This window comes from Balaenoptera ricei, chromosome 18 (assembly GCF_028023285.1).
Source record: "Balaenoptera ricei isolate mBalRic1 chromosome 18, mBalRic1.hap2, whole genome shotgun sequence".
In the NCBI taxonomy this organism is placed as follows: domain Eukaryota; kingdom Metazoa; phylum Chordata; class Mammalia; order Artiodactyla; family Balaenopteridae; genus Balaenoptera; species Balaenoptera ricei.
In genome coordinates, this window is record NC_082656.1 from 44,349,560 (window position 1) to 44,376,220 (window position 26,661).

At 33.8% G+C, this 26,661-nt stretch overlaps 1 protein-coding gene across 1 annotated transcript in view; it reads right to left on the reverse strand.

The window, feature by feature from the left end:
• PCDH9 (protocadherin 9) overlaps positions 1-26,661 on the reverse strand; it is a 1,000,311-nt gene that overhangs the window by 339,473 nt on the left and 634,177 nt on the right. The window contains exon 4 of the mRNA XM_059902787.1: positions 19,260-19,461. Within this exon, the coding sequence (XP_059758770.1) occupies positions 19,260-19,461 (202 nt within the window). The remainder of the gene's footprint in view (positions 1-19,259; positions 19,462-26,661) is intronic.

A 26,661-nucleotide genomic window follows, 5' to 3' on the forward strand; every position in this document is an offset into this window, starting at 1 on the left:
CCATTAAGTGGCCTTAACTTTTTCATTTAAAGTTAATTTGAATTTTCCTTGGATGTATTCAGTATCATCTTTCCAAAATTCTGAATATCCTTGCTTATACTATCAGAGAGATTTCTTCCACCTACAAAGTATAGTGTTAGTTTAGTCATTAAAAATTATTTCAGTGTATTTAATGTATATTGAAGAAATCCTATAGAAATATTTAACTGAACATGCATTTACAAGCTATACACTGAAATTCATTCATTGAGCATTAAAAGAATATTTGAGCTTTAATTAATGTATTTTCATTATTATAAACAGGCCCTTTTTTACCTCTTTTATATTCCATGTTCAGATTGTGACACTTATTCATAAGTCTAAGGGTTTAAATAAAATGTGGTATGTGACAACTATTTTTGAAGAGTTTTATATTTTTATTGCTTACAGAATTTCTCGGATTATTTGACTTCGTTATTCAAGTAGGCAGTTCAAAATCAATCAAAAGATACATGATAATACCATACAAATCATAAGTACAAGTACATAAAATCATAATGTATGCCTGTTCAATTAAACATAGGTGTGGTCTTTTATTCTACTGATTTTCTTTGGTGATTGATTGTTTTTTTAATTAGACATGGCTATAATTATGCATTTCTTTGTCATTTGTGATAGATAGTTTGACTCCTCTTTATAAATATAAATACTGCTTTTTATAATATAACTTATATTTTAGGTTGTCAAATTTATATTCCAAGATATAGTTCCTCAAAATGAGCACTCAACCTTGGTCTGTTCTTCCTCACTCTCAGACTTCCCCCTTCTCTGGCACTTTGTTATTTGATGCTTTCTTTGACTCTGTCAGCAACTATAGTTCAGAGTTCTTCTGCGTGCTTCAAAGGGAGAGATTCTTTTCCAGGTTGAAATATATGTTTTTCCAATGCACCTGACTCAACATGTGATTTTTCATACTGTAATATTTCTTTGTAGAATATTCTAAAAATAATTTATATGTGTATATAGATAAACAGTTACATACGTGCACATTTATTTTCATCAATTCATTGTGATGATGGGACAAATAATTATTTTTATTTGACATATTTTTTCTGTTACCTAAATGTAAAAAAGAAATCTCTATGATTTAAGGTAAATTACTATCTATTACTAATTATACCCTTATTTCCATCCAGAATTAGCATAGCTCTCCTAATTAATATAAATCTAAAGCAGTGTTAATGACCAGATGGGTAATTAATTTATTTTAAGATGATTACCAAAACCCATTAACCCAGCGTAAAAAAACATTTAAAAAAAACTATTAACAAGGGCTATTTTCCTCAATAAGAAATAAAAATAGGCAATATAAAATTAAACTATATGGAAAAATAGAGCAAATGATAAATTCCTTCTCAAGCACATCATTCAATGGAAACATACTAGCTATATGTTTTTCAAGTATAGTATTTTTCTATGCACACTTTTTTCAAAGATATCTCTGCTGGTGGAGCAACAATTGCATCACTTTCCATAGTATCTTCTTTTGATTTAATACTTGCTTCTAAGTAGGGATGTAAAGTTCCAAGTAGATGAGGTAGTCATATACTGATAAAACCATGACATTTACTAGGTTTCTGAGATTTGGGAGAAAGTGAGGCATTCAGAATCCTTGAGCTCTAAAGTATATTTCAAAATACTATTATCTCTGAAATCTCCTATATTAATGCAATAATATTAATTACTGGAATATTTATGGCATATCAAATATACCTTCAATGCAAATTTACCAAAACTAGTGCACATACACGTATATATATGAACTGGAGTGGTTTGTTGATTCTTTTTTAATGTTTTAAAAATATTTGAGCAAATGCTTAACCAAAATAATATTTGTACCAGAAGTGACCCAAGTTATGCTATTCCAGGACAAAGTCATTGGATTTATAGAGAAGCTGCATTTTGGTAATAATGAAAATCAAAAAGTAATATACATGTAACTCTTGTATGTGTTTCCTATGGAGGACCCCTTGTATGTGTTTCCTATGATATTTTACAGTGTTGAATACAAACGTTAAGAATTAAAGTCTGAAAGGAAAGACACAAAAGAAAAAGACAAAGGAGAAAACACCAAAGGACGATACACGACTTTTACAAACAGCTCTTACAATTATTGAACTGTAGGCTTAATAATAAACCCTCATCTATATTTAAAAGTTATTGTCTCCTTGGCTCCTGCTCCGTCCTGTTCAGCCTTCAGCTAAACAGTAAATGAAGTGTCCACATGACAGACTATTCAGAAGAACTGGCTCTCTGATTATTTATTTAACAGTTTTATTTATTTATCAGTTTTGCCAGATGAATAAACATGTTTTCCATACATTATCTTAATAGACTTAATGATTTAAAAACAATATTATACAATGTCATGTGTGGCTCAAATTGATTGCAGTTTTTCTTCTGTAATTCCCAGTGTTGGATAGAAGTATTCATTTATCATGTGCTAGTGCCATTTTTTTTTTTTTTTCCAAGAGTAACATTGGCTGAGTTCACTTTTTCAAGTACACTTCATTATTCCGGATAACAGGGGCATCCACCTCCTTGAGGGTCTGCCAAGATCTGTAGTATTTAAAATGCAGTTTGGGAGAGTGAAAAGAAAATCAGAGGGCTGCCATCAGCATTCATGCAACTCTTCAAGCTGCAGGCAGCCCTTTCATCTGTGAATGGTCCTTGGGATTAGAGTTTGCAGAGGAACAAGGCTCACACACGCACTTATTTTTCCCACACAAAATCAGAATTAGGAGGACAGGCAGTGGGAACAAATAGCTAGTTCATTGCCTCTGGCACAGAGGGTCACTGCAACATTTTTCGTGTGTCTCTCAGTGGTACGAAAAATGTATACATTTTCCTCCTGAATATATGCTGAACACATAATATGAGTATAACTGCAGTGAGCACTTTTCATATTCATTCATCCATTTCATCAACACATATTTATTGAGTATTTCTTGTGTGGTAGGCATTGTTCTAGGCACTGGAGATACAGCACTGGACACGACTTCTCACAGAGCTTTCATTCTAACTGGGGAAACTCCTAAATACATTAGATGGCAACAAGTGCTTGGCAAAATATGCTGAAGGGAATAGTACTGGAATTCTGGAGTAAAACGCACTTGCTTCTTCGTAATATCAGATGAATTAGTAGGTCTTCTTTCTGCTCTCACTGTAATGGTGGCCCAAATCTGTGTGCAATATCATCAATAATTAATCATAGCAAGGCATAATCAATATTTTCCATAGGTATAAGGTTACCAGATAAAATATAGGATACCCAGTTAAATTTGAATTTCAGATAAACATAAATATTCCTTTAGTATGGGTATGTCCCAGATCATTCATGATACACATAAAAAAAAATTATTCATCGTTTATCTGAAATTCAAATTTAACTGGATCCTGTATTTTATTTGCAACCTAACTAGGTGGCATTTTTTTTTAAAGTAGGCCATCCTAGCCTAAATAGCAGCTTTTATCTGAAGCTTGAAAATTCATATCAAAATTATCTAAACATTGCTTAAACAAAAGTTACAAGGAAATGAGAGCCATTGTATTAATGCTTCTGCACATTACATTAAAATCATTTGTTAAACTAAAATTGTGGTGGTTCTTTTGTGTTGTGTGATGTGAAAGTCAAAATCCTCTAGCTAATGACTAATCTGAGATTGCAGAGCCTACTCACAGTCAAAAGAGTTCAGAATTGAGTGGTTTTCAATGGATCTGTTAAAACACTAAATGTCCTCACTGAAAAACTATTAGATTAGTTTAAAAATATTTAGATTAGAAGTAAAATATTAGCTAAGAGTGTCTTGAGGAGGCAGTTAATTTAGTAGTTGAAAGTTAAATTCAAGACCCTATCCTCCAGTCATCAGCATTGTGACCTTGAGACAATAATTCATGAACATAAGCCTGTTTGTTTGTTTGTTTTGTATGGGAAAAAGACACTTAATTTGTAAGGTTGCACTGAGTATAGAATGATTTCATCCAGGAAAAGAATTTATCTCATTGCCTAGCATATTCTAAGTACTCAATAAATGGTAAATATTGTTATTAAAGTTCATACTGTGTTACAAATTATGTAGTGTCTCCTACTTTTCTTTCATTAAACATGTGGTAGCAATTACAGTTCTTAGAGGTAAAAAATTATGAATTATTCATAGTAGAGGCAAAATAAAGTCTCCTCAGGCATAAAATACTTCATTTTACCAAAGTTAGTCCTAATTTCTGTGCTGTCCTAACTATGTTACTTACATAAAGACACTGGATCAATATCTTATATTCCTATAGATCAGTGTTCTCATAGTACTAATAAATCAGTCTCAAAGTGTATGTGATTCAGTTGATTATGGGCAAAGAATTCCAAACTCTAAACATCTTCTAAAAGGAATACAATGCAAATTGCTGGCTACTGTAAAGTAGTAAATTTTTCAAACTAGTATATGCCTAAGTAATAATCAAAATGACTGACGAAATTTTCCAGGAAAGGAATTGGTCATTTGTGAGGCTATTTAATAATTTACTTAATTATTATTATGTGACTACATATTTTATATATAATCATCCTTTTCATAGAAAGCATGAATAAATTGAGCATTACCTAAGTAGCAAAAAACAAATAAAATATAGCACATTTTTAAATGCTTCTTCAAACATCCTGCAATGTAGTAAGCATTCAGAAAAATTTTCCAGAAGTCTGAATAAATAAAGGAAAAAATGAAAATTTTAGAATAAATGAAATAATTTTTTTAATAAATAAAAATGTTTGAATGAGAGAATGAGTCAATAAATGGAGTGTACAAAGAAGAAATTTGCTACTTTGGGAAGAATTTGAGTCAGAAGGTATTTCATAGCTGCATGTTTTTTGGCATATTTGTCCTTTAAAACACAAGATAGACAGGTAGAGATAGAGTTACATATAAAAGCTGTTAAAAATATTTCAGTATATAATTATTAGAGAAATGCAAATCAAAACTACAATGAGGTATCACCTCACACCAGAATGGGCATCATCAGAAAATCTACAAACAACAAATGCTGGAGAGGGTGTGGAGAAAAGGGAACCCTCTTGCACTGTTGGTGGGAATGTAAATTGATACAGCCACTATGGAGAACAGTATGCAGGTTCCTTAAAAAACTAAAAATAGAATTACCATATGATCCAGCAATCCCACTACTGGGCATATACCCAGAGAAAACCATAATTCAAAAGGCACATGCACCCCAATGTTCATTGCAGCACTATTTACAATAGCCAGGTCATGGAAGCAACCTAAATGCCCATCCACAGACGAATGGATAAAGAAGTTGTGGTACATATATACAATGGAATATTTCTCAGCCATAAAAAGGAACGAAATTGGGTCAATTGTAGAGACATGGATGGATCTAGAGACTGTCATACAGAGTGAAGTAAGTTAGATAGAGAAAAACAAATATCGTATATTAATGCATATATGTGGAACCTAGAAAAATGGTACAGATGAACTGGTTTGCAGGGCAGAAATAGAGACACAGATGTAAAGAACAAACATATGGACACCAAGGGGGGAAAGTGCCAGGGGGAGGTGTGGTGGTGTGATGAATTGGGAGATTGGGATTGACATATATACACTAATATGTATAAAATGGATAACTAATAAGAACCTGCTATATATTTTTTTAAAAAATCAGTATAACTACAAGTTAGATGTCTATGATACTGATTATAAAGAGTTTATAGAGTATCATTAGTTTTAAGATTAAACTTTTAATACATTGTGTAATTTTCATAAGCTGCTCTTATTGCCTGGGGAAACATTCTAATGTCTAAAACTTCAAGGAGACCATACTGATTTTTAAATAATTATAAAGTTCTACATATTTATGACCACACACATTTCATCTGAATAAACACTGCAAGAAAAATAAAACAACGAAATTTTGTGTTAAAAATGTATCTTCATTTTGCTTTACTGGTACAAAGAGGCAGCATTATAGTTAACGTTTTGTTCCAGTTGCTTGGAATGAGAGGACAAGTCACATCGTTCACTCAAACCTCCAATTCCCCAAACTAATAGTGCTAGGAAAGAGGCGAGGAGAATAGACAGAGTTTGAACCTCACCCTAAAGGCTAATAGAAGACAGTTCTGTCAAACTCCTCCAAGCAGGGGATACCCTGAGCTACACTCAGGCCCAGAATCAAACTGAGGGACTCTTTAGGCGTGCTACTCCATCTGACCTGCCCATCATTATAGGACAACACAGGAAGTAACCATGCCTAAAATAGTTGGGAAATAGATTTAAAATATTTTGGATCAAAATCAGTATCTTGAATTGTGAGATAAGGAAAATGTAACTGTCAATAAGGAAAACAGAAAGGAGATGATCTCTATAGAATATAACCTTGAATTTTAGCAAAGGAATTGGCTAAGGGACCTCTCAAGGTCTCCTTTACTCTGCCTTTCATTCCATGGAGACCCCAGCTTGGTGTGTCCTATGTGAGATCTCTGAGTGTGTGTCAGCACAGCTGTGAGTCTGTGATGAGCTGTGGAGGGTGAGCATATTGTAGCTAATGTCAGAGAGGAAGGGGACGCTTAGCCATGGAGAAAAGAAACACTGTAATCCAGGTACCCATGCAATTCAGTAAAAATGAAAAAGTCAATGCCACTTACCAGGCTCTCTAACTGCAAATCAGTACTGTCTGCCTGCAGTTCATTTGAGGCCAAATAAACAAGCAATTTAGAGATATAAGGAAAATAGAAAAACACTCCAAATGAAATAGAAAACTTGATTTTTATATCAATAGTGTTTTGAGTACAATATACACATTAAATTACTACAAATAAAATACATATTTTTGTTAACTTAAAAAAATTATGTATCATCAAAGCGGATGTTGTATTTTGTCATATCTTGACAGCAATTTTATTTCACAAGTTACTATTTCTATAACTCGTATGTCTATTAGTGTAACATGAATCAGTAATTTATGAATGTTTACCACATAAAGATAAACATAATGGAAAACAGTGGTGGATTTTTAGTTCTAAAGATTCTATGAAACTCTATACTTTCTACATACATTTGGCAGATTATTTTGAAGAGCTGACCATTTGAGAATTTTAAAGTTCTTTATTCAATACCACCTAAACTATTATAATCATGCATATTACCTTTCCTCTGATTTCATATTGAAAAAAGTCATTACAAATAATTCTTTTTGAGAACTAGAAAGTAAATAAAAATGTCAGAACAGTTGAAATACATTCCCCTATGTTCTTCAAAACACATTAGTATGTCATTCATGGAAATATCCCACAGGTTTTTCCTCACTTACTTACTCAAATTGTCTCTTCAGTTTATCAACTCAAATTTGATTAGAAGCATCACACTGGAAGGAAGATGTGAGGACATTGATACAGTGAGGAGAGATAGCATTTCTTACTTATTAACAGTAATACTGACATTTTTGAGCTCTTATTATCTGCCAGACCGTATTCAGGACACTCTGCTTATATCACTTCTAATATTTCTAACATCCTCTATTTAAGATAATTATAGTATTATTATAATGAAACAGCACACATGTGAGAGAGAGAGACAGAGAAAGAGAGATTGAGAGAGGAGACACTGAGAGTTCACAACATGACTAGAAAGTACAGGGTCAGTGTCAACCTTGATTTGCCTTATTCTGAAGCAGGTGTTCCCAGGGCCCTGCACATCATAAAACACCTTCATACCTTCTGTACCTTGTTTGGACAACGAAAGAACTAAAGATCTAAAGCCTTCTGACTGTGCTAACATCACGTAAGATGGGTAGACTATGGGCTAATTTCCCTTCCCCCTTTCTTATGCTGCTTGCCGCTTAGGTCAGAATTTTACTGCATGTGGAGTATTGGTATTTCTGGCTCGAAATACCTGAACTTCTTATTTTAAATCATAACCTTTTACTGTACAATAGTTTTGACTTAGGAGAGATTACTGAAGAGTTACTGTGAGATATTCTATAGCTATTTCTTAGGGAGCTTAAACCAGAACTCAACATCCTCTTCTGAATGAAGATCCCTCTTTGACTTTATTTAAAAATATATTTCCTTAATAAAAAGAGGCCTTGAGGAAATATTCCAATGAGGCATCATTCTTCCTATGATAGGATGCTACCTTTCCTAAGCCTGGGCTTGTTGTTTTGTGGGGCCCCTACATCTATTTTTGGTCCCTAGACATAGTTTCACAATTGTCATTTGGTTTAGTCTAAAACTGCATCTTTAAAAACATAAAATATAATCTACTTTCTTCCTTGACTAAAGCAACTTTTTTTTCATTCCTGGAATATTTTAAAAGCTGTTTCAAGTTTTCTTTTTTTATTCCTAATGTGAAAGTGTTTCTCATTTGAATGCTCAGGAATGATAAAATACCAGTTCATGTCAAAACACAAAAACATGGGGGGAAAAAAAAAATCAATGAAACCAGTGCCTGCAGTTAGGAAGTTTATGGTTTAATTCTTTCCTTCTAATGAGCATTTAAATCAAAATTGTTATTATGTTATTTTTAACTGTGCTTTTAATTTGCAGAGATTAGCTGGGAAATTTGCCCAAAGTACAGTATATTGCCTGTTTGCAGATCTGACTGAGAGCTAGGTTATTACTAATTACAAAGAAATAAAGAGTTATCTGGCCAATTAGTAGGAATAAATCTGTAAAGGTTCAAAATTCAAGTGAAGATCAGGAATCTGGAACATAATAAGATTTTCATTGATATCCCTTATATATAACTAAATGTTACCAGTTAAACCTACTTGTGGATGCTTGGAGTGATCCTATAGAAATACCAAATTCTCTCCATTCAAAAGCTTTTTTAGACTAAATCTACGTAACATTTCAAACAACTGGTGCTAAGTCACACATTTTAAAAACAAAATTTGACTGTCTGTGTAAGAAAGGTGAAATGCAGAGCTAAGATATTATTTTGGTGATTCAAGATTCACTAAAAAAGCAACACCTACCTTTCCTCAACTAGCCAGTAAGAAACAGGAATTTAGGAAGGATAAGTCTCATGCTTCTTTACTTGTGTATTAATTATGAGGACAGAACTGAAGCCAAAGAGTTTGCTTAGGTAACTGCTTAGTTTTACTTAATTCTTACAATAATACTAACATAATTGAAGACTTACTGTGAACCAAGAACTGTACTGAGTTACATGTGTTAACCTGCAATCTGTACAAGTCTATGAGGTAAAAGTCTTATGCTCATCCCATGCTTCAGACAAGGCCGCTGGGCCAGAGCAACTTGCTCAAAGTCATGCAGCTTGGCAAATGGAAGAGGCATGATTTGTACTCAGTCTAATGACACTCCACACATTTCCTCTCAGCATCGTACTTGAGAGGTCTTAAAAATGTATTTATATATTCTAGGTGGATATCTTTACTAAGATATGCAACCAAAGCCTTAAAATTCCAGAAACAAACTGAAACTCTGTCTCTCCCCTTCTCCCCCCTCACTCCCTCTCCCCATCTCTATCTCCCCCTGCCTTCCACCCATGTTGGCATAGTTTCCCCTGGAAGCAGTCAGATCCTAAAAATCATAGATTAGATCCTGAAGGCAAAGAAAGTATATAAAAGTCAGTGAACACATAAAGAATCCTAAAATATGATGTATCAAACAGATCATTAAACAAACAAAAAAAAATCATGAATCAAAAACTTTAACCAGAATTTCTCTGTTTGCAACAATCAGGAAAAGACCAACATAAAGGTCATCATTCAATGGTGGAGTAATGCATTTACATTGTTGAGTATAAGCACAAACTGAACTTCTAACGTTGTGATTCTTTTCTAGACATAGAAATATACTACGAACTGATGCTTTTTTAAAGTAAAGAAATGATGTCTCTACCTGGGGCAGTATCACAGAACTAACTCTAACATAAGGTTGACTAATCCCTGCTCTGAATTTTAATTGTAATTAAATGTATGCCATAAGTAGATTTCCTCATAATATTTAAATTATATTATTTAATTCATTTAATACTATTTTATTAAATCATCATATTTTAGGGTAGTGTTGCCTGATTTAGAAAAAATAAAATACAGGATGGCTGCTTAAATTTGAATCTCAGATGAACAATGAATAAGAATCTGTGCAATATTGCAATATTTGGGACATACTTAGACTGAAAAAAATATTGTTTATATGAAATTCAAATTTAACTGGCTATCTTGTATTTTATCTGGCAACTTTACTTTAGAGTTATTAAAATCTGGCCATCCATGTATCTGTCAGTCACACTAATCTGAATAATTCTCAATCCACTGACAGAAACGTGTGTCAAAATAGTGTTAAGGTTAATTTGGGACATTTGAGACAAGTATCTGTGGTTTCTTCAAAAATTTCAAATTATTTTAAAACTCTAGACAATTTATTTCTCTTATTTATTTTTCTATATCAAGATAAAATAAAAGATATTAGTTTGATTTTGAGTATAGATCCTTTATAATTAGTAATTTATTTCCATGCTTTTCTTATGACATGGCTTTAGAATACTTCTAAGGGACTTCCCTGGTGGCGCAGTGGTTAAGAATCCACCTACCAATGCAGGGGACACGGGTTGGATCCCTGGTCAAGGAAGATCCCACGTGCCGCAGAGCAACTAAGCCCGTGTGCCACAACTACTGAGCCTGCGCTCTAGAGCCTGCAAGCCACAAGTACTGAGCCCGCATGCCACAACTACTGAAGCCCACATGCCTGGAGCCCGTGCTCCACAACAAGAGAAGCCACTGCAATGAGAAGCCTGCGCACCTCCATGAAGAGTAGCCCCTGCTCACTGCAACTAGAGAAAGCCCTCATGCAGCAACGAAGACCCAATGCAGTCAAAAATAGAATAAAATTAAAAAATAATAATAATAAAGAATACTTCTAAGAGTTACTGAAATCAGTAAGCTCCTTATTTTTAGATACAGCTACTGATTTGCTTATCTATTTATCACTTTTAACACTCTCAAATTATTATAAACACTGATATACAAAGACTATTTTTTTCCTTTAAGGCAGACCACACGTCCAGGGTTAATTAATGCCATTCCTCTTTACCCACCCTTAGCAGAATGGATCACATGGCAGCAGGCAGCTATGGAAATGCAATTCTTTGCAGCACACCAATGAAAGTTGACATTACCCTTCCTTTACACTAGGAGGCATATTGTTCCTACAGATTTTTCTACTATAACACTGAACATACTATTCAGTGACTGCTTCGACAAGCTCAAATGCAACTGAATATTACTAACAACTTTTAGATATTTATGATAAACAAGTACTCAAAGCTAATTCTTTTTGGGATTAAAGTCATACTTGAAATTGATGAGATCTAAAACTTGCCAGCAGAGAAAGCTTGTGTTCCTGCTGGTTTTACAGCCATCTTTTAACCACTTTAAGTAATAAAAGATAAAATCATCTCATTGCAATCCTCTTAAAAATAAAATAGTAATGAAACAAAAAGTGTATTTTGCATAATTAATATTATAATAAATACTTTAAAATCATAAAGTGAACATAATTTATTTAAAGTGAAATAATGAATATACTGGAGTATAAATATGCTTTATTATATAAGTTTTTATCAGTCTTTAGCAAACTGTGGTGTTTTGGAACTGCCCATCAGATATAAGTATGAAAAAAGTCACATGAAAAGAATTTAAAATATAAAGTATTCAGAATTTGAAACACATTTTTAGAATTTTTTTCTTCTAAGGTATAACAATGATTTTGCATTTCAAAATTCTCTGTGGTAATTTTGAACACTTGACTGGAAACTTCTGCTAAATAATTAAGATACATGTTTTGATTCTTCTACATATTTTCACTGTCTATAGATAATAATAACAATACAAAAATAATGATACCTGTAAACCAAGCCTGCAGTATGTGCCAACAGCCCTGTGGACCCAGGGTCAATGAGTTAGATGAAAGGTTATTCTGAATCCACAGTCTGTGTTCTTAATCACAACTCCACAATGCCTCCCAAAAAAGCCAACAATGACTATATATAGGACTCAAACCTCCCCAAAACTTTCAAATATCTTTTTGATTCTACCCTAATTTTTGTTGTCTTTGCTCTCACTCCACTCCACCCTCATCTTTGCCTGCCCTAAATGTTGTTTCTTATGATCTCCTTCTTGGACTATCTTCCAAGAAGATAGTCCCTTGGAAGATAGTCCCTTGCTATCTTCATAACTACATTTACTCCTCAAATTTCAGTCACCTTCTATGTTGTCAGTTTCCAGTTTCCAACTCAGAATCATATTCTTAGTCCCTAGATACATTTATCTAGGAACTTTGTACACCTATCCAAATTTTTAAATTTTTTAAGAATTGTTTCCTAAGCTGAGTTTTTATCTCATATTCTCTAATTTATTTAATTGTGTAATTTTCCGGTAAGTCTAGCAAACTAAAATCATGGAATACCATCTAGTCTTTCTATTCTCTTATCTGCTGTATCCAATTAGAATGTATTCTATCCTCCCCATCATTCAAAATCTGGTCCAACCTATACCTCAATCCAGGTTCATTTCTTGTCACAGACTGGAACAGTTGTATATTAACCATTTGTTGAGCATCTGTGTTTCAGGCACTGTGTTAAGTGATTATTTATATCAAATAACTGTAGTTTTTATAACAATATTCTCAAAGATATTAATAACCCCATTTTGGAGGTTAGTAACCCGGGACCACGTGGTAGAGCTAAGCATAACTGCATGTGCCACAAAAATACTGAACTATTCCCTGCTTATCCAACTAGCCATGACATTTCATAGCACCAAGAAACCTGTGCTGCCAGTGGGTGCTCACACACACACACACACACACACACACAGAGGCACACGCACATAATTTATTTACTTAAACAATTTCTGTTTATCCAATGTCACTTGTTTAAAGGATCAATCTATAGAATCTTTATTGATTTCTTATTCAAGACTTATTCTATTTTAAACCCCACATTTTTTATGCTTATAATTGGCATTTATTCTAGTTCACTAATGTTATTGGTATCTAGTATCTTCTCGCTTTCAAAAATCAATATTTCCTTTTTTTTTTTTTTTTTGTCTTGTTTTTATGGTCTATAAAATGCTCATAGCCTGCCCCTCAGAGAAAATATAATTGCAAAACAATTTCAGGAACTTTACAAGTTCCCTCAAGGCCTCTCCGACCAAGGAACTCACATTAGAACTCTTGTTCTCACAGTAACTCAGTTTTTTTTAAGTTTAGTGAACCTTGGTTTTAATGCTTGTCCCCAGAATCTAGCAGCGTACCTGGCACATAGTAGCCTCTGCATGAGTGTTTACAGAACGAATAAACAAATGAACGAATCGTGGAAAAGTCATGTTAATAAAGGTTCTTAAACGACAGACCTTGAATTGTAAGATATTTCAGAATTACTAAGTCATATATAAATTGTGGCAGACAAACTCTAGTGTGACCCCTCAGGTTCCCAACCTCCTGGTGTTCATTACCATATGTATCCCCTTCCCTTGAATGTGGGCAGGACCTGAGACTTGCTTATGACCAATAAAATATGGCAACAGTGATGGAATGTCACTCCTGTGAATATGTGAAGTTATGTAAGAATGCATGTTGCTACAAACTCACTCTAGAGACTGTCTCTCTAACTGCCCTTGAAGAAGTAAGCAGTCATGTTGAGAGGCACATGTGGCTAGCAGCTGAGGGTGGCCTGCAAGGGCTGAGAGCAGTCTCCAGCACACAGCCAGTGAGATAGTCTCAGTCCTACAACTGCAAGGAAATAAATTCTTCTAATAATCTGAAAAATCTAGGAAGCAAATTCTTCCACAGTTTAGCCTGCAGATGAAAAAGCAACCTGGTTGACACCTTGATTGCAGGCTTTTGAGACCCTGAGCAGAGGACTCAGCCAAGGCACGTTCAGACTCCTGACTTAAAGAAACTGTGAAATTATGAATGTGCATTGTTTTAAGACACTAAGTTCGTGGTGATTAGCAATAGAACATAGATGGTAGATAGATACATATATACGTATATACCTACATAAGAGATGAGTAGATGTATATTTTGTTTGTGATCTACATGGCTTAATCTAGAAAATGTTCTGACCTCTCTGATTTTAAGGGGAAAGTAGTTAGCAATAGATAGTTTTTAACTTACATTTAGAAAAATATATTTAATAAAGCAAAAAATTAAAGTTTTATAGCACTAAAAAAATCAAATTTTGTTCTTTTATTGCCTTTTTTTCCCCTTATACTCAAAGTACAGTAGGATTGATTACTTTTTCTCTATACCATTCTATGAGGAACTCTAGATTCATTAACTCAGGGGCCACTATTGTGGGATCACCCTGAATTGATTACAAAAATCCCATGGGGAAGTGAACACAACAAGTGACAATATGAAACCTCTGAACAATTTTCTTTGGGTTAATATAATTAGTTCAACCCAGGATACGTATTAAAAAAATAAACACAGTTCATAAAAATTATTGTATAAAATACTGTGCCCCCAAAATCAAATTCATGTTTAATTCCCAAAGCATATTATGGTTAGTGATATTTTTTCTTGCAGGTTAGGATTAGTACAATTTCTTAGGACTGAAATTTGATAGGGTAATTATGGTTTTTTTCTAGATTTTGCTGGAGTATTTTAAAATTTTATTAACTTGACTTTTTTTCTCCCTAAAATGACAGCCTCAATTAAAATCTCATGCCCAAATATTTTAAATTCTCGATTTTCTTAGCATGTGTGTCCTATATCTTTAAGACTGACAGGAAAAAATATTTTTAATACAATTTTTTACTTGATGTAAAAAATATATATTCAAAGAATGATTTTTTTCTCAGCTCTGTATCAGGTGCTTTCCATGAAAATTACAAAATAAAAATATAATTTGACTACATTATTAAAATTGTGGAAAATATAGACAGTTAAAAAGAAATCAATACTCCAAACTGAAGATAACCACAGTTAACATGATATAGGACTTCCTAGGTTTATTATTTGTTTATTTGCTTTACCTTGATAGAACACGTAATTTGTCTGACTGTATATTCATGTGTTTGTGAAATATTATTTTTTTAGTCAACAAATATACATTGCTGTCCTACTATATTCCAGGTACTGTTATGCCTGAAGAATAGAAAAGTGAGCAAATAGTCTTTAGAGATTAATGGGAGAGACAATTGTGAATCAACTAATCACACAGATTCTCTTTAAGGAAAATATATAAGTACCATGATAAAGAAGAATTGTTCCAACGAAAAGAGGACTAAATAAGACTAAGTAAGACTCCATATATATGAGTTCTATTCTTGACTCACAAACTATGTAATTTAGGCCAAGCACTTCCCTTTTTACTCCTCTGTATAAAATAATTTTATACTGTGTGGGCTACGGGGTCCTATTAAGGTTTAATTTTCATTAGCCCAATGCCAAGTAATCCTTGCAGAATTAGTTCTTTCACAAGTTGTTCGTCTTACAACTCATCTTAGTAATATTCAATGTCTCAAACTTCTTCTTAAAAATGAGATTAGTGCCCCCAAATTTAAAACTCAATGTCAGTGATGACTGTATTGTATTGCACACTGTCTTAAAACCTGCACACATTGCAGGTGGTTTCTCTGAATAGTAAAAGCATAACCTGTGAAGTTAGGCACTCCTGAGTTCATATTATACCTCAGCTACTTGCTAAGTAGTTTTGACAAGTAATTTACTTATAATACTATGTAACTTGCAATATTGGCGTGGAATCATAAACAATATATTAAAACATTTACTAGCATTCCTGACTCATAAGTAGACCTCAGTAAATATTACCCATAAATATACCAGGTATCAAAACTATCCTTAGTGAGAAATTCACCAGCTGAATTCATACACAGTCCAGATAGAGGTAGAAGCATATGACAGTCAAGGCTTTAATAATATAAATACAATCTGAAATTTTGAATGTCATTAAACAGAAGAAAATCCTTAAAATTAACATTTAAAAGAAAAACAGATGAAAAAATAACTCCATTCCTGATTCTCAATGGGACAGGATTAGGACCTAATTCTGAATTAGTGGTAATAGGCTGCTCCTGATCTAATTACATAATTGTTTTTGTTTCTTTTTAACTTAGTGAAATTGCTTCATCACTCTAGCTATATGTCTTAAAAATTAAAATCCTCAATTGAAAATCCCCTTACTATTTTCTTAGAATTAATGGTTTTATTGAGTTTTACATGGAGGGCACGATCATATTAATAAGTTAACTTTTTAAGGAAATATGATTAATTCTGTTATTTGGGAAAGGGATAAATCTTTTTATGTAGAAAAACTGACAAAACTCATTGCAAGAAATACTGCATGTGTGTGTGCCATTTGTGGGACAGTTGGCTAAGTATGCACTAGGACTCAGAAATGCCTAGAATATAGAGACACTATCTCTTTGGTTGCCAGAGGGCTACATTAAAGCCTAAAGGTATATTAAAGCTTAAGTTTCCAAAAACTCCCCCACATGATACCATTTGTATTAATTTCTTTAAAAAATGCATAATGAAAAAAATTACTATGAAATTAGTACTAAATTCTATTTTTATTGACAATCATTATATTTGAAAAACTAGGAATCCATACAGATATAATTCTTAATAACTCTATAGATAATATGAATTTATATGGATATTGCATGATTGCTATAAAATCATGACTCTTCAAGAGACAGACAGAAAATGCCACTGAAGACAATGGAAATGGTTTAGATCTACATAGCAAGATTATTACTGTTGAAGATTATTGCTTCAATTATCCTGTACCTTACTCTACAAATTCTTCAAAGTTAATTACAAAAATGTGACTGCAGAATTTTAAGATAATATATCATAATATTATACTAATATGAATTACTATTTAGTTATGGATCTCAATGTTTCTGGGCTAGTCTAATGAATTCTCCTCTAGACGTTTGCAAAAGAGGTTAAAATTAAAGTCTCTTTAAATGTCAAAAGAAGTGTTAGCCTCCAGGGGCTCTCTGGGCTCCACCTTTCCCTATCTGACTCTTATCCTTCCTTCCCAATCATAAATAAGGATGGTTTCTCCAGCAAGGAGCACTGTTCCGGTTTAACACATTTTTATGAACGTGATTCTTCTGGGTGAAGTCACTGTGTTGAGGTTGACTGTTGGAACGTGCAAGGGTGCGTCTTCCCTTGGGTCTTTTTTTCCGTGACAGGATTGGTAAAAATTCTGGGGAGCTCTTCAAGCAGGCTTGAAAGTTTCCCCCCCACCCCCAGCTTTAGAATCTCTCATGTCTTCTCCTATTTGGCAGTTTGCCCAGTGCTATTTTCCAGGTTTAAGAAATTGTTGGGTGAATAGCGGCACATATTAGATAAAGTCCTGGCCTAGGGTAGCTTAGCTTAACCATATTGCAGCATACATTTTTTTGTTTACTTTTACTTCTGTGAAAATAACTGGTGAACTATATAGACAAATCCTAAAACCATTTGTGCCAGTGTGTTTAAGATAGAGCTTTTCTGTCTTGGTTTTGGAGGAGGCCCAAAGACCAGAGGAGCCAACCACTGCCATGTGCAGAAGAGGTGGTCAAGAACCAGTTTTGGGACCCTTGCCTTAATGCCAATAAGAGATGTTTTAAAACTGGAGAAGGGGAAGTTGCAGACTAGGAAATCTGTTTAGAAAGAGCTGTCCTACACATCCAGCCTCTTTACACAAGTCCAGCAAATGTTGAGACAATGGAACCACAGGTTCAATGGTCCTTAGACTAATCAGAACCAAGAAATCTAAGGAGAATTTTTGACCAGCTCCACCAAATGCTGTGAGATGAGTAGTTGCCTCTTTGGATATGGCCTGACATTCTGGATATGTGCAGTCAAAAGATGCACGTATGTTTTCCTTATGAGACCAAGAAAGAGGACATGAAAGATTAAGAACCAGAGCTGGTATGGAATTTGCTTAGGTTTTCCTAAAAGATTGGCTGAGAAAAACTTCAGCAGAAAGAAGATGCAAATGTAACTCCATATGTCAATGAGAAGAGAACCACCTATCAGAAAAAACTGCAGAGATGGGAGCACAGCTTGAGAGGGGGCATAGGTACAAAAGATCCGCCACCACTACCCTGAAATCAAAGAGTCAGTTTAAAATCCTAGAAGGCAGAAAACACCAATGCTGGATTGCCACAACAGAACTAGTTAAGAAAGTCCTTTCATGCTTTTTACCTTTTCTTGGTATTTCTACTTCAACCATAGAATTGCCAGAGGCACTTTAATATCTAAAGCAGTGAGAGAAAGAGCTAGGACATTACAAAAACATCACCCTAACCCCATTTCACACTATAGACAAGTTTGAAGCAGGTCAAGGTGAGTTAGAAAAAACTTTTAATTCAAATCAAACAGAAATCATGGTCATTACTTTGGACTGGACATAATAATTATTGAATTGGACTTCTAATTTTTAAGTAAAGTGAACTAGTTAGTGATTTAAAAAAATAATAATAATAGAATGACCAAAAAAGATATAGCATTTGCCCAAAATTTTCTTCAAAGGCCGAGGAAGAAGTACCCTCACAGGGCTTACCTGGAATGAACAATGATTTCTGAGGTGAGGTGTGAGTTTGTCGGAAAATAAAGGATTTTGCCAGTCTCATCCCACTCATTCCACTCTTTCAATGTATTGGTTAAAAAAAATTATCCAATATTAAAATAGACAAAAAATGTAAAACCACACATCATTATCACTCCTCTTCATACTTGTTTTAATCACCATGTTATATATATATATATATATATATATATATATATATATATATATTTATGTGTGTGTGTGTGTGTGTGTATAGTCTTCATTGGAAAAGAGCATTCCACAGGACACTTTTTTCTTTTTCTTCATTGACTATGTTCCACTTAACTATATTTAATCAATTCTAAAATGTAAAAATATCTTCCCATTTTAATATCTTTGACATCTAGATGTCTTTCATAAAACGGCTTCTTGCAATTGTATCCGCAGCATTTTTTCTTTTTTCATGGTTCATAAAATAAAGATGCACCAAACAATTTAACAGCCAATATATCAAGCACATTAAACTTGATATATTTCAAAGAATATTACAACAACAATAAAGGCAGCAAAAAACAACTGAATGTCCATTTACTTGCTCCCCAGAAAGACTGTTAAAACTCAAGGGCACAACAGAAAACCAGAAGAACTCCAAGCAAAGTTTTTAAGAGGACTCACCAGAGTTGGGATCAGAGTTGCCATCTGCTTCAGTCCTCTTGTCTGGAGAGGCCTGGTCGTAGAATTCGTCCTGTGGCTGAACCAGAGGAAGAGGGTGTGAGATCAGGGTTCCACTACCCACCGGCTCGTGGTCTCCTAGACCACTGTCACTGCAGCTTTCCTGGGAGCCATCAGGGAGATGAAAGGTAACCCGGCGCTGCGACTACAAAGAAGACCACAGGACACAACGTTAACATCCCTCCCAAAGGAAGTGGAGGCGGAACGCAAAGCAAAGCAACTTTAACACACAGTGCAATGTTCAGGCAGAATATAAAATACTTGGAACACAGCTGGAAACAAACATTTATTATTTGTCGTTTCCTATGACATATCCAACTTGCAAAATACAAGAAAGAATTTCAACCTTGTATAATTCAAGAACAAAAAACTTGTGATATACCATTGAAACTTGTAGAAAGAAAGGCAAAAAAGAATATATATATATGCTAATGGTCAAAGCTATAAAAAATTTTTAAATAAGCAGAAATATAAAAATGTTTGTTTCATAGATTTGAATAAATACATAGATAATGCAACACAACATTCCATTTCTTTTGAATGACCTAGTATTGTGTTTACTTGAGGCTTTTAAGGTAGCTTTTGCAATGAAGTCATTATTGTCCACTGGCCCAGATATTGCTACCCGTCATTGGTTTTAGAATATCCCTGTTGAAAGGTGTTTGTAATCCTACTTTGGCATCTATTTACACAATGTCACCATCAGAAGTGACCTAAAATATGTATATGGGTACTTTAATAAATTTTAGTATTTTAGTAAAATAAAATTGTGCATTTCAGCACAGATCACTGCTTAGTTTTCTTGGTAAATATTCTTTTAGCTGATATAATCTATGAGATAAGAGAACATTTACAGGTGTGTAGGGTGGAGATTTATGCCATACAGAATTATGTGAGAGTAGTAAATTTGTGCTGTATGTCTGACTACACCTAATTTCCATTTTACTTTGATAACCAAAAGACCTTTTAATATCGCATTGCATGAGACTACTTTTACTCAGATTTAATAAAATTATGAATATATAAATAATAAATATATAATACATGGAGATACAATGTATAACAATCATTTTATCTTACCTAAGATTTGTGTTTTCAAGAGACAATTTAAAAATTGTATCCATTTCAAACAAAACAAATGTAGAGATAAAATGTTATAGGTAGATATACTGCTATTCTATAAATGTATTTCTTATAGACTGACAATAGAACATAGCCTATTTTCTGTGAGTCACTTGTTCAAATCTAGCTCAGAATCATAATGGAGAACAGCTGATACCACTTTATTGCTGTTCAATGACCTGTGTGAAATGATTTGATAGTTTAGTACATTTTAAATGAAGTAATGTAGACATCATATAAACTATAATCATAAATGGTCCTAATTGAGTCTACTGTAGCACATTGCACCTTCAAGTACAACTATCTCACTACCATTGTTCCCTCCTCAATAGAGTTTGAAACGTGCCTAGGTAAGTGCTACATAATATGCAAGCAAACTTGAATATTAATATCTGAAATGCATTTCTACTTTTAAGGGAAGGTCATGCTACTGATTTTATTTATTACAGTGTTTCCTTTCCCAGGTGAATTTAACCCTTGAGGGAATAATAATACAAGTATTCTCTGTTTCTGTTTCAACATGCACTTAATTCATATTAAGTGTTTGCTTTTGTAATAAAGGACAGTGACCAGGCTGCCTACAATACGTTAATTGCCAAACATCGCTTTTAAAGTGATTGGCCTACTAAAAAGTCCATAGTCTTAGTGACTAAAACATCTCTGGTGTTACCTCTGGAGGACTATCTCTTAGTTACAGCTTAAGTGAGTAAAAAGGAAGTCAAAACATAAGAGGGACAATGGAACAATCTGAATGATTCTGCAATCTTCATAAAGCATTTCTGGGAGACGCTTATAAGCCATTATAAAATATTTGTTTCATAGACAGAAGGAAAAAGGAAAATTAACATCTGTGATATTCTTCTAAACTGTTTTAATTACAATAATTTTTTTCCCTAGGAAATGTCCAAATCTGCAACATCAGTTATACCTAAATCAGTAGTTCTCATAGTATGGTCATTAGAAATAGTATTCATTGGGCACCTACTGGTACATAGCCTGGTGTTATAATTACTCTGAGAATAATAAGGAAAATATTTTTTAAACTATTTCAAATACAACTTATTAGATTCCATCTCACATATACTATACTATGATATTTCTTTACCACTTTATAATTGAGAATAACAGATGTAAATCTAGTGTAATTTATTTGCTGTAAGACCCTGTAAATTAGTGTAATACAATGTTTAAACTACTGTGGCTTACGGAAATATTTCCTAATTAATTTGACTCAGAGACGTTTAAGTCTTAATTGGCAAAATTGTGCACAATTTATCAGTCTAATGGGAGGTAGGGGTGGTGATGCATATGGACTAAGAATGGCAACATAGATATTATAGTGTGAAGCAAATTGATCAAGCAAATCAATCTTTAACTTATCATCATAATGACTGATGCAAGTGGAATAATGTTTGGAATAGCAAGATAGAAGGAGAATATTTGAATAAATTAAAATGAAGGAAAATGAGAATTCATGGTACATTATGAAACAGGAGTTGTGGGTGTCATCAAGGAATGCAGTACTTATTCAGGTTTTACCCAAGAGCACCAGATGAAGAGCCAGAACCAGATCTCCTGCCTGGGGGTGCTTGCTCGGTAGGGCCTGGCCCTGGACAAGGACATTATGTCTTTGAAGGAGTTCTTGGCCTTGTAAAATGGAGAGAGCAGTGCCTTAAGCAGAGGAGTGTTGTAAGGCTCAAACAGATAAAATAAGAAGTGTTCTTGTTATATAATACATGACACAGAGTAGGTACTCAATAAAAGGTAGCTATAATTCTCAAAATTAATAGCTTTTAACCTCTGGGGTTATCAGTGTTTAGCAGTTATAAAGATGCAATTCCTTCACCCCAGAAAAAAGTATTGTTCTTTGGGAAGAGACCTGAAGAATCTTGGCATGCCTCACAATGTGCCTGTAGGGGTGTCAGCCCAGAGCCTCTCTGAGGGGAAGCTGCTCTTGGGTGGAAGTGAGGTATGAAGACCAAGAGTTTAGAACATATGGTTTCTCCTCAGAGAAAGTGAAGGTTTCCCCACTATTCTTTCAAGAAACCTATGATTGTTTGTATATTCAAAGCGAGACAGAACTTTTTACTTATAGTCTTTGGGAATTTTGCTTTTGGGTTATCCCCATGGAAAGGAGCCCAGTTTGGGTTATAAATATAGTGAAACCCTGCCTGACTGAATTGGGACAACACATGTTATCAAGAGACTACTTCAGACTTTCCAAAGCCTGGGCACTTACATTTTGTTTTCCTGTATCTATTTCTTACCCATTCCATTTTCTCCCACGGGAAACATTATTATTATTTTTGGCTAAGTCTGGTTGAGGGTTTGAATGTCACATTTGTTTATCTGATTTATCACTGACAGGTTAGCTCCAGGTCCCAGGCTGCCCCGAGGAAGAATAATATGGGAACAAGAACTACTAAGGCTGTTCCATGTTATTTTACTTTGGGACTGCTGATATGGATTCTGACCAAGCGAAGCTTCCATCAGAGACCCTGTACTCTATGCCAGCATAAAGGGCCATGCATGCAAATACAGGTATGTCCAGGATACTGTAAGTTGGAAGATGTCACACTGGTTAGGTCTGAGAAACATCACCAAGCACTTTTACAATATTTTTTCTTGTAGGTTAATATGAAAGAGAGGGAAAATTCAAGATGCCCTGAGAAGATACACATGTTCCTATGTTGGACACTGTTTTTCAAGAGTCACTGAATGAGTCAGCTAAGAAATCTTAATCATTGCTTTCATGCTTCTCTTGTGTGTGTCTTAACTGGTACAGGATATTATTCACCAATGAGTGATTCACATTCAAGCCTACAATCCCAGTCCCATTAATCTAGATAGATTCCCATGTGCAAAGACTTCGTAGTAAGGTACATTGTGTCTTTGCATAAAAAAGCAAAAATGTAGAAAAGAGTGAAATGTCTAATAGGTAACGAATAAATTATGTAATAGCATAAAATTGAATCATTCACAATACTTAAAATAATGTTAATGTTTGTTGATGTGGAAAATATTTATAATCTATTGTTAAGTGTAAAAATGAGGTTTGTAAAGATTTTACTGTGTTGAATTGCATTCCTGTTAATGTGCTTTAGGGTGTGAATATGTGTAAGCTAAGATTTGACTATGCATACACTAAGGGTTTAAAGCGGTGTTGTTTGGTCATGGAATTATGATATTTAAATTTTTTATTATTTTGACTACACTAAAATTTCCATACATTGTCTTTGTAATATCAGAATATATGCTAAGTTTTAATACTTAAAATTGTATTCCTCTTCATCACTTATAGCAAAATAGAACTTAGTCCAAGAGAAAGGAAAAACCTGAGAGACAGTAGTTGGGCTTGCTCTTGAGCTAAGGAATGTCAGACAATCTTCTATCAATCACTGTGTTGCTACCCTAACTTTCATTTTTTACTTTCTTTACCTAGCTTTTTAATCATTGCAATTAAAGATCCTTGCCTTTTCCTTAAATCACAAGATAACATGAATATAGGACTAGGCCAATTATTATAAGTCAAATAAACAAATTTACCAGTTAATGACTGACATTTAAATAATTATTTTTTGGAAAATTATAAATTGATATTATGGAAGTAGAAACAAAGTGCTACAGAATTGTTTAAATATGGTTTAATTTGTAGAAAATTCTTTAAATACCTTTTTAAGGAAATATTTTGATTTAGTTCCTTTAATCACATTTAAAAAATAATATATCATCTATATGTCTATCTAATCTCTAAATATTAAACACACACACACATAAACACATCAGCCAGCAGTTACTTATGATGAAGTAAAAGACAAAGAGTGTTAAAGTTCCATATATGAACTATTTTGCTTTATCTCAACATTAAATCTGATGAAGATATACTTTTTCTTTATTTGAAATAATATTTTCATATGTAGTTCTTCTCAAAGTAGCAAAGAAAATCATACCAAAAAGGGTTAAAAATATTTTGGAAACTGGAAACTGCATTTTAATTCAAATATTTCTTATAACATTAGTTAGAAGCATTTTGTTCTTTCTTATTTTTAAAAGAAGATATTTCAATTGAAAATTTAAGAGTAATAGTTAAGAGTATAGTCTTAGGTTGCAAGCTATGGAAAGAGGAATTTTTAAATGACAAAAGAACACATTTTCAGCTAAAACCACTGATTCAATTCAATAGCAAGTTCCTCAATAGCTTCTTGCCATCTAAAATCAATGTGTACTCTACCTCTTAATAAAATCCAGAATCAAGTAAAACTCATAGAGGTTTAGAAGGTAAATTAAATGCATCCCAAAAAGCAATCTATGGTTACAGTTTAATTTGCTGTTACTTAATACTCACAGGCTTGACTGAAGGGAAACATATTAATACACACATGTTCTTCCTTATTCATGTTTGAGTGCTCTCATCAAGAAACTAAGAAAGAAACTAAGAAAGAAACTAAGAAATAGTTTTGCAGGACAAAATTATAAGGGACTTTTTAACTGGTGATAAATGAAACATTTTGAGTGCAGAATTATTTTATAATGAGTCATTTTATTATTTGTTACTGGTAAATTGAGTTACTCTCCTATCCTGTTGATTGGAAATGATTGGGTTGGCCAAAAAGTTCGTTCAGGTTTCCGTACCATCTTACGGAAAAAACCCAAGCGAACTTTTTGGCCAACCCAATACTTATGCTAAATGGTTCTGCTAATGAAGAATTTGTGTATTTTTTTTTAAGCTGGAAATTATTTAGGGATTTTTCTAGTCTATTTTAACCTGTTACATTTATTTCAAATGAGGAAATGAGGTAAAGTCATTTGTCTATATAGGTTTCACTGGGAACAAAACCCACATTTTCTGATATTCAACATAAAGGGCTATTCATTCATTCATTCATTTAATAAGTAATTTTTGAGAACCTATTTGTGTAGTTCATTAAATAAACCTCAACTAAAACTGGAAGCAGGACAGGTCTGTAGGGAGAGCTCTCACATGCCACAATTCATAGTCAATTACTCCAAACAGGAAGAGACCCATGCTTACATCTACCACAGTAAGTTGTCTCCTACTTTACTATCCTGGGGAAAGATGAAAACTTCTCTGGCCCCTGGATAGCCCAGCCAGTCAGAGACTGTAGCAGTCCAACCAATGAGAAGCCTTCATACTTTGGACCCCCAGCTTCTTTGAATGGACTCTGGTTATTAGAGTTCTTCCCAACTCTTCCTTTTTCCTGTGAAGCCAAGCTCCCCTTCCTTGTTCTCTGGATTTGCCTATGATCCACCATAGTTTGCATAACTTGAATTGTAATTCTTAGGCCTATTTCTGTATAAACTCACCTAAGCTGGTAGAATAACTGGTTGTTACATTATTAAAGCTAACGTACTATGTGCTAGACACCATCCTACCTGCTAAGAACACAATGGTGAACAAGACAAAAACTGTATCACACAACTTCCTAGAAAGTTTAATTTTCTTAAGCTATTCCCTAACAGTTCTGAGCATGCTTTTGATCAGCACCTGTGTCACCTTCTTTATATTTTGATTCCCTTCTAATTCTTGTAATCTATGCAGATTTAAGCAAGGTCAGTGCATGAATAGACCTTCACTGTATTAATCAGCAATAACCTAGGGAGAAAAAAAGAGGGAAGGGGAGAGTATTCTGAATTTATGCCAAATAATCCCCAGGTCTGTTACCATCCTAAGATTGGAATCCATTGCCAATTTGTGAAAATAAAAAATAAAAAGGATAAAAGAGTAACTGAGACTGTTAGAGTAGGCTATTCTTGACTCAAATACAGAATCATTCACTTTGCATATCCTTGAACAATTTTTTTCCTCTAGGTACTTGGAGGAATGTTAACAACCTCAAATAAGAGTTGATGAAATCAAAACCAGCAAGTTTTTCTGAAGAACATATATGCTTGACATTTTATGAGTTTATGATGAATATTTTCTGAATGAAGGTGATTTACTCAGAACAGAACTAGGAAACCTAAAGGGGATGCAGCAGAAATTAAGTATCTTTGTCCATCCTCCAAAGATGCTTTCCTGTGGGAAAAATTCTCTGTCTCCCCAGAAAGCAATTTGCAGGGAGTGTTGCCCCGTTTTAAAAGTAGCAAAATGAAACATGATAACAATCCACTAGCAGTCAGCATTTCCTTCTTTCCTCTTTAACATTTACATTTCAGAATATTTGGAAGACAAATAGGAAGGTTCAGTTTTTGTTGGAGAAAG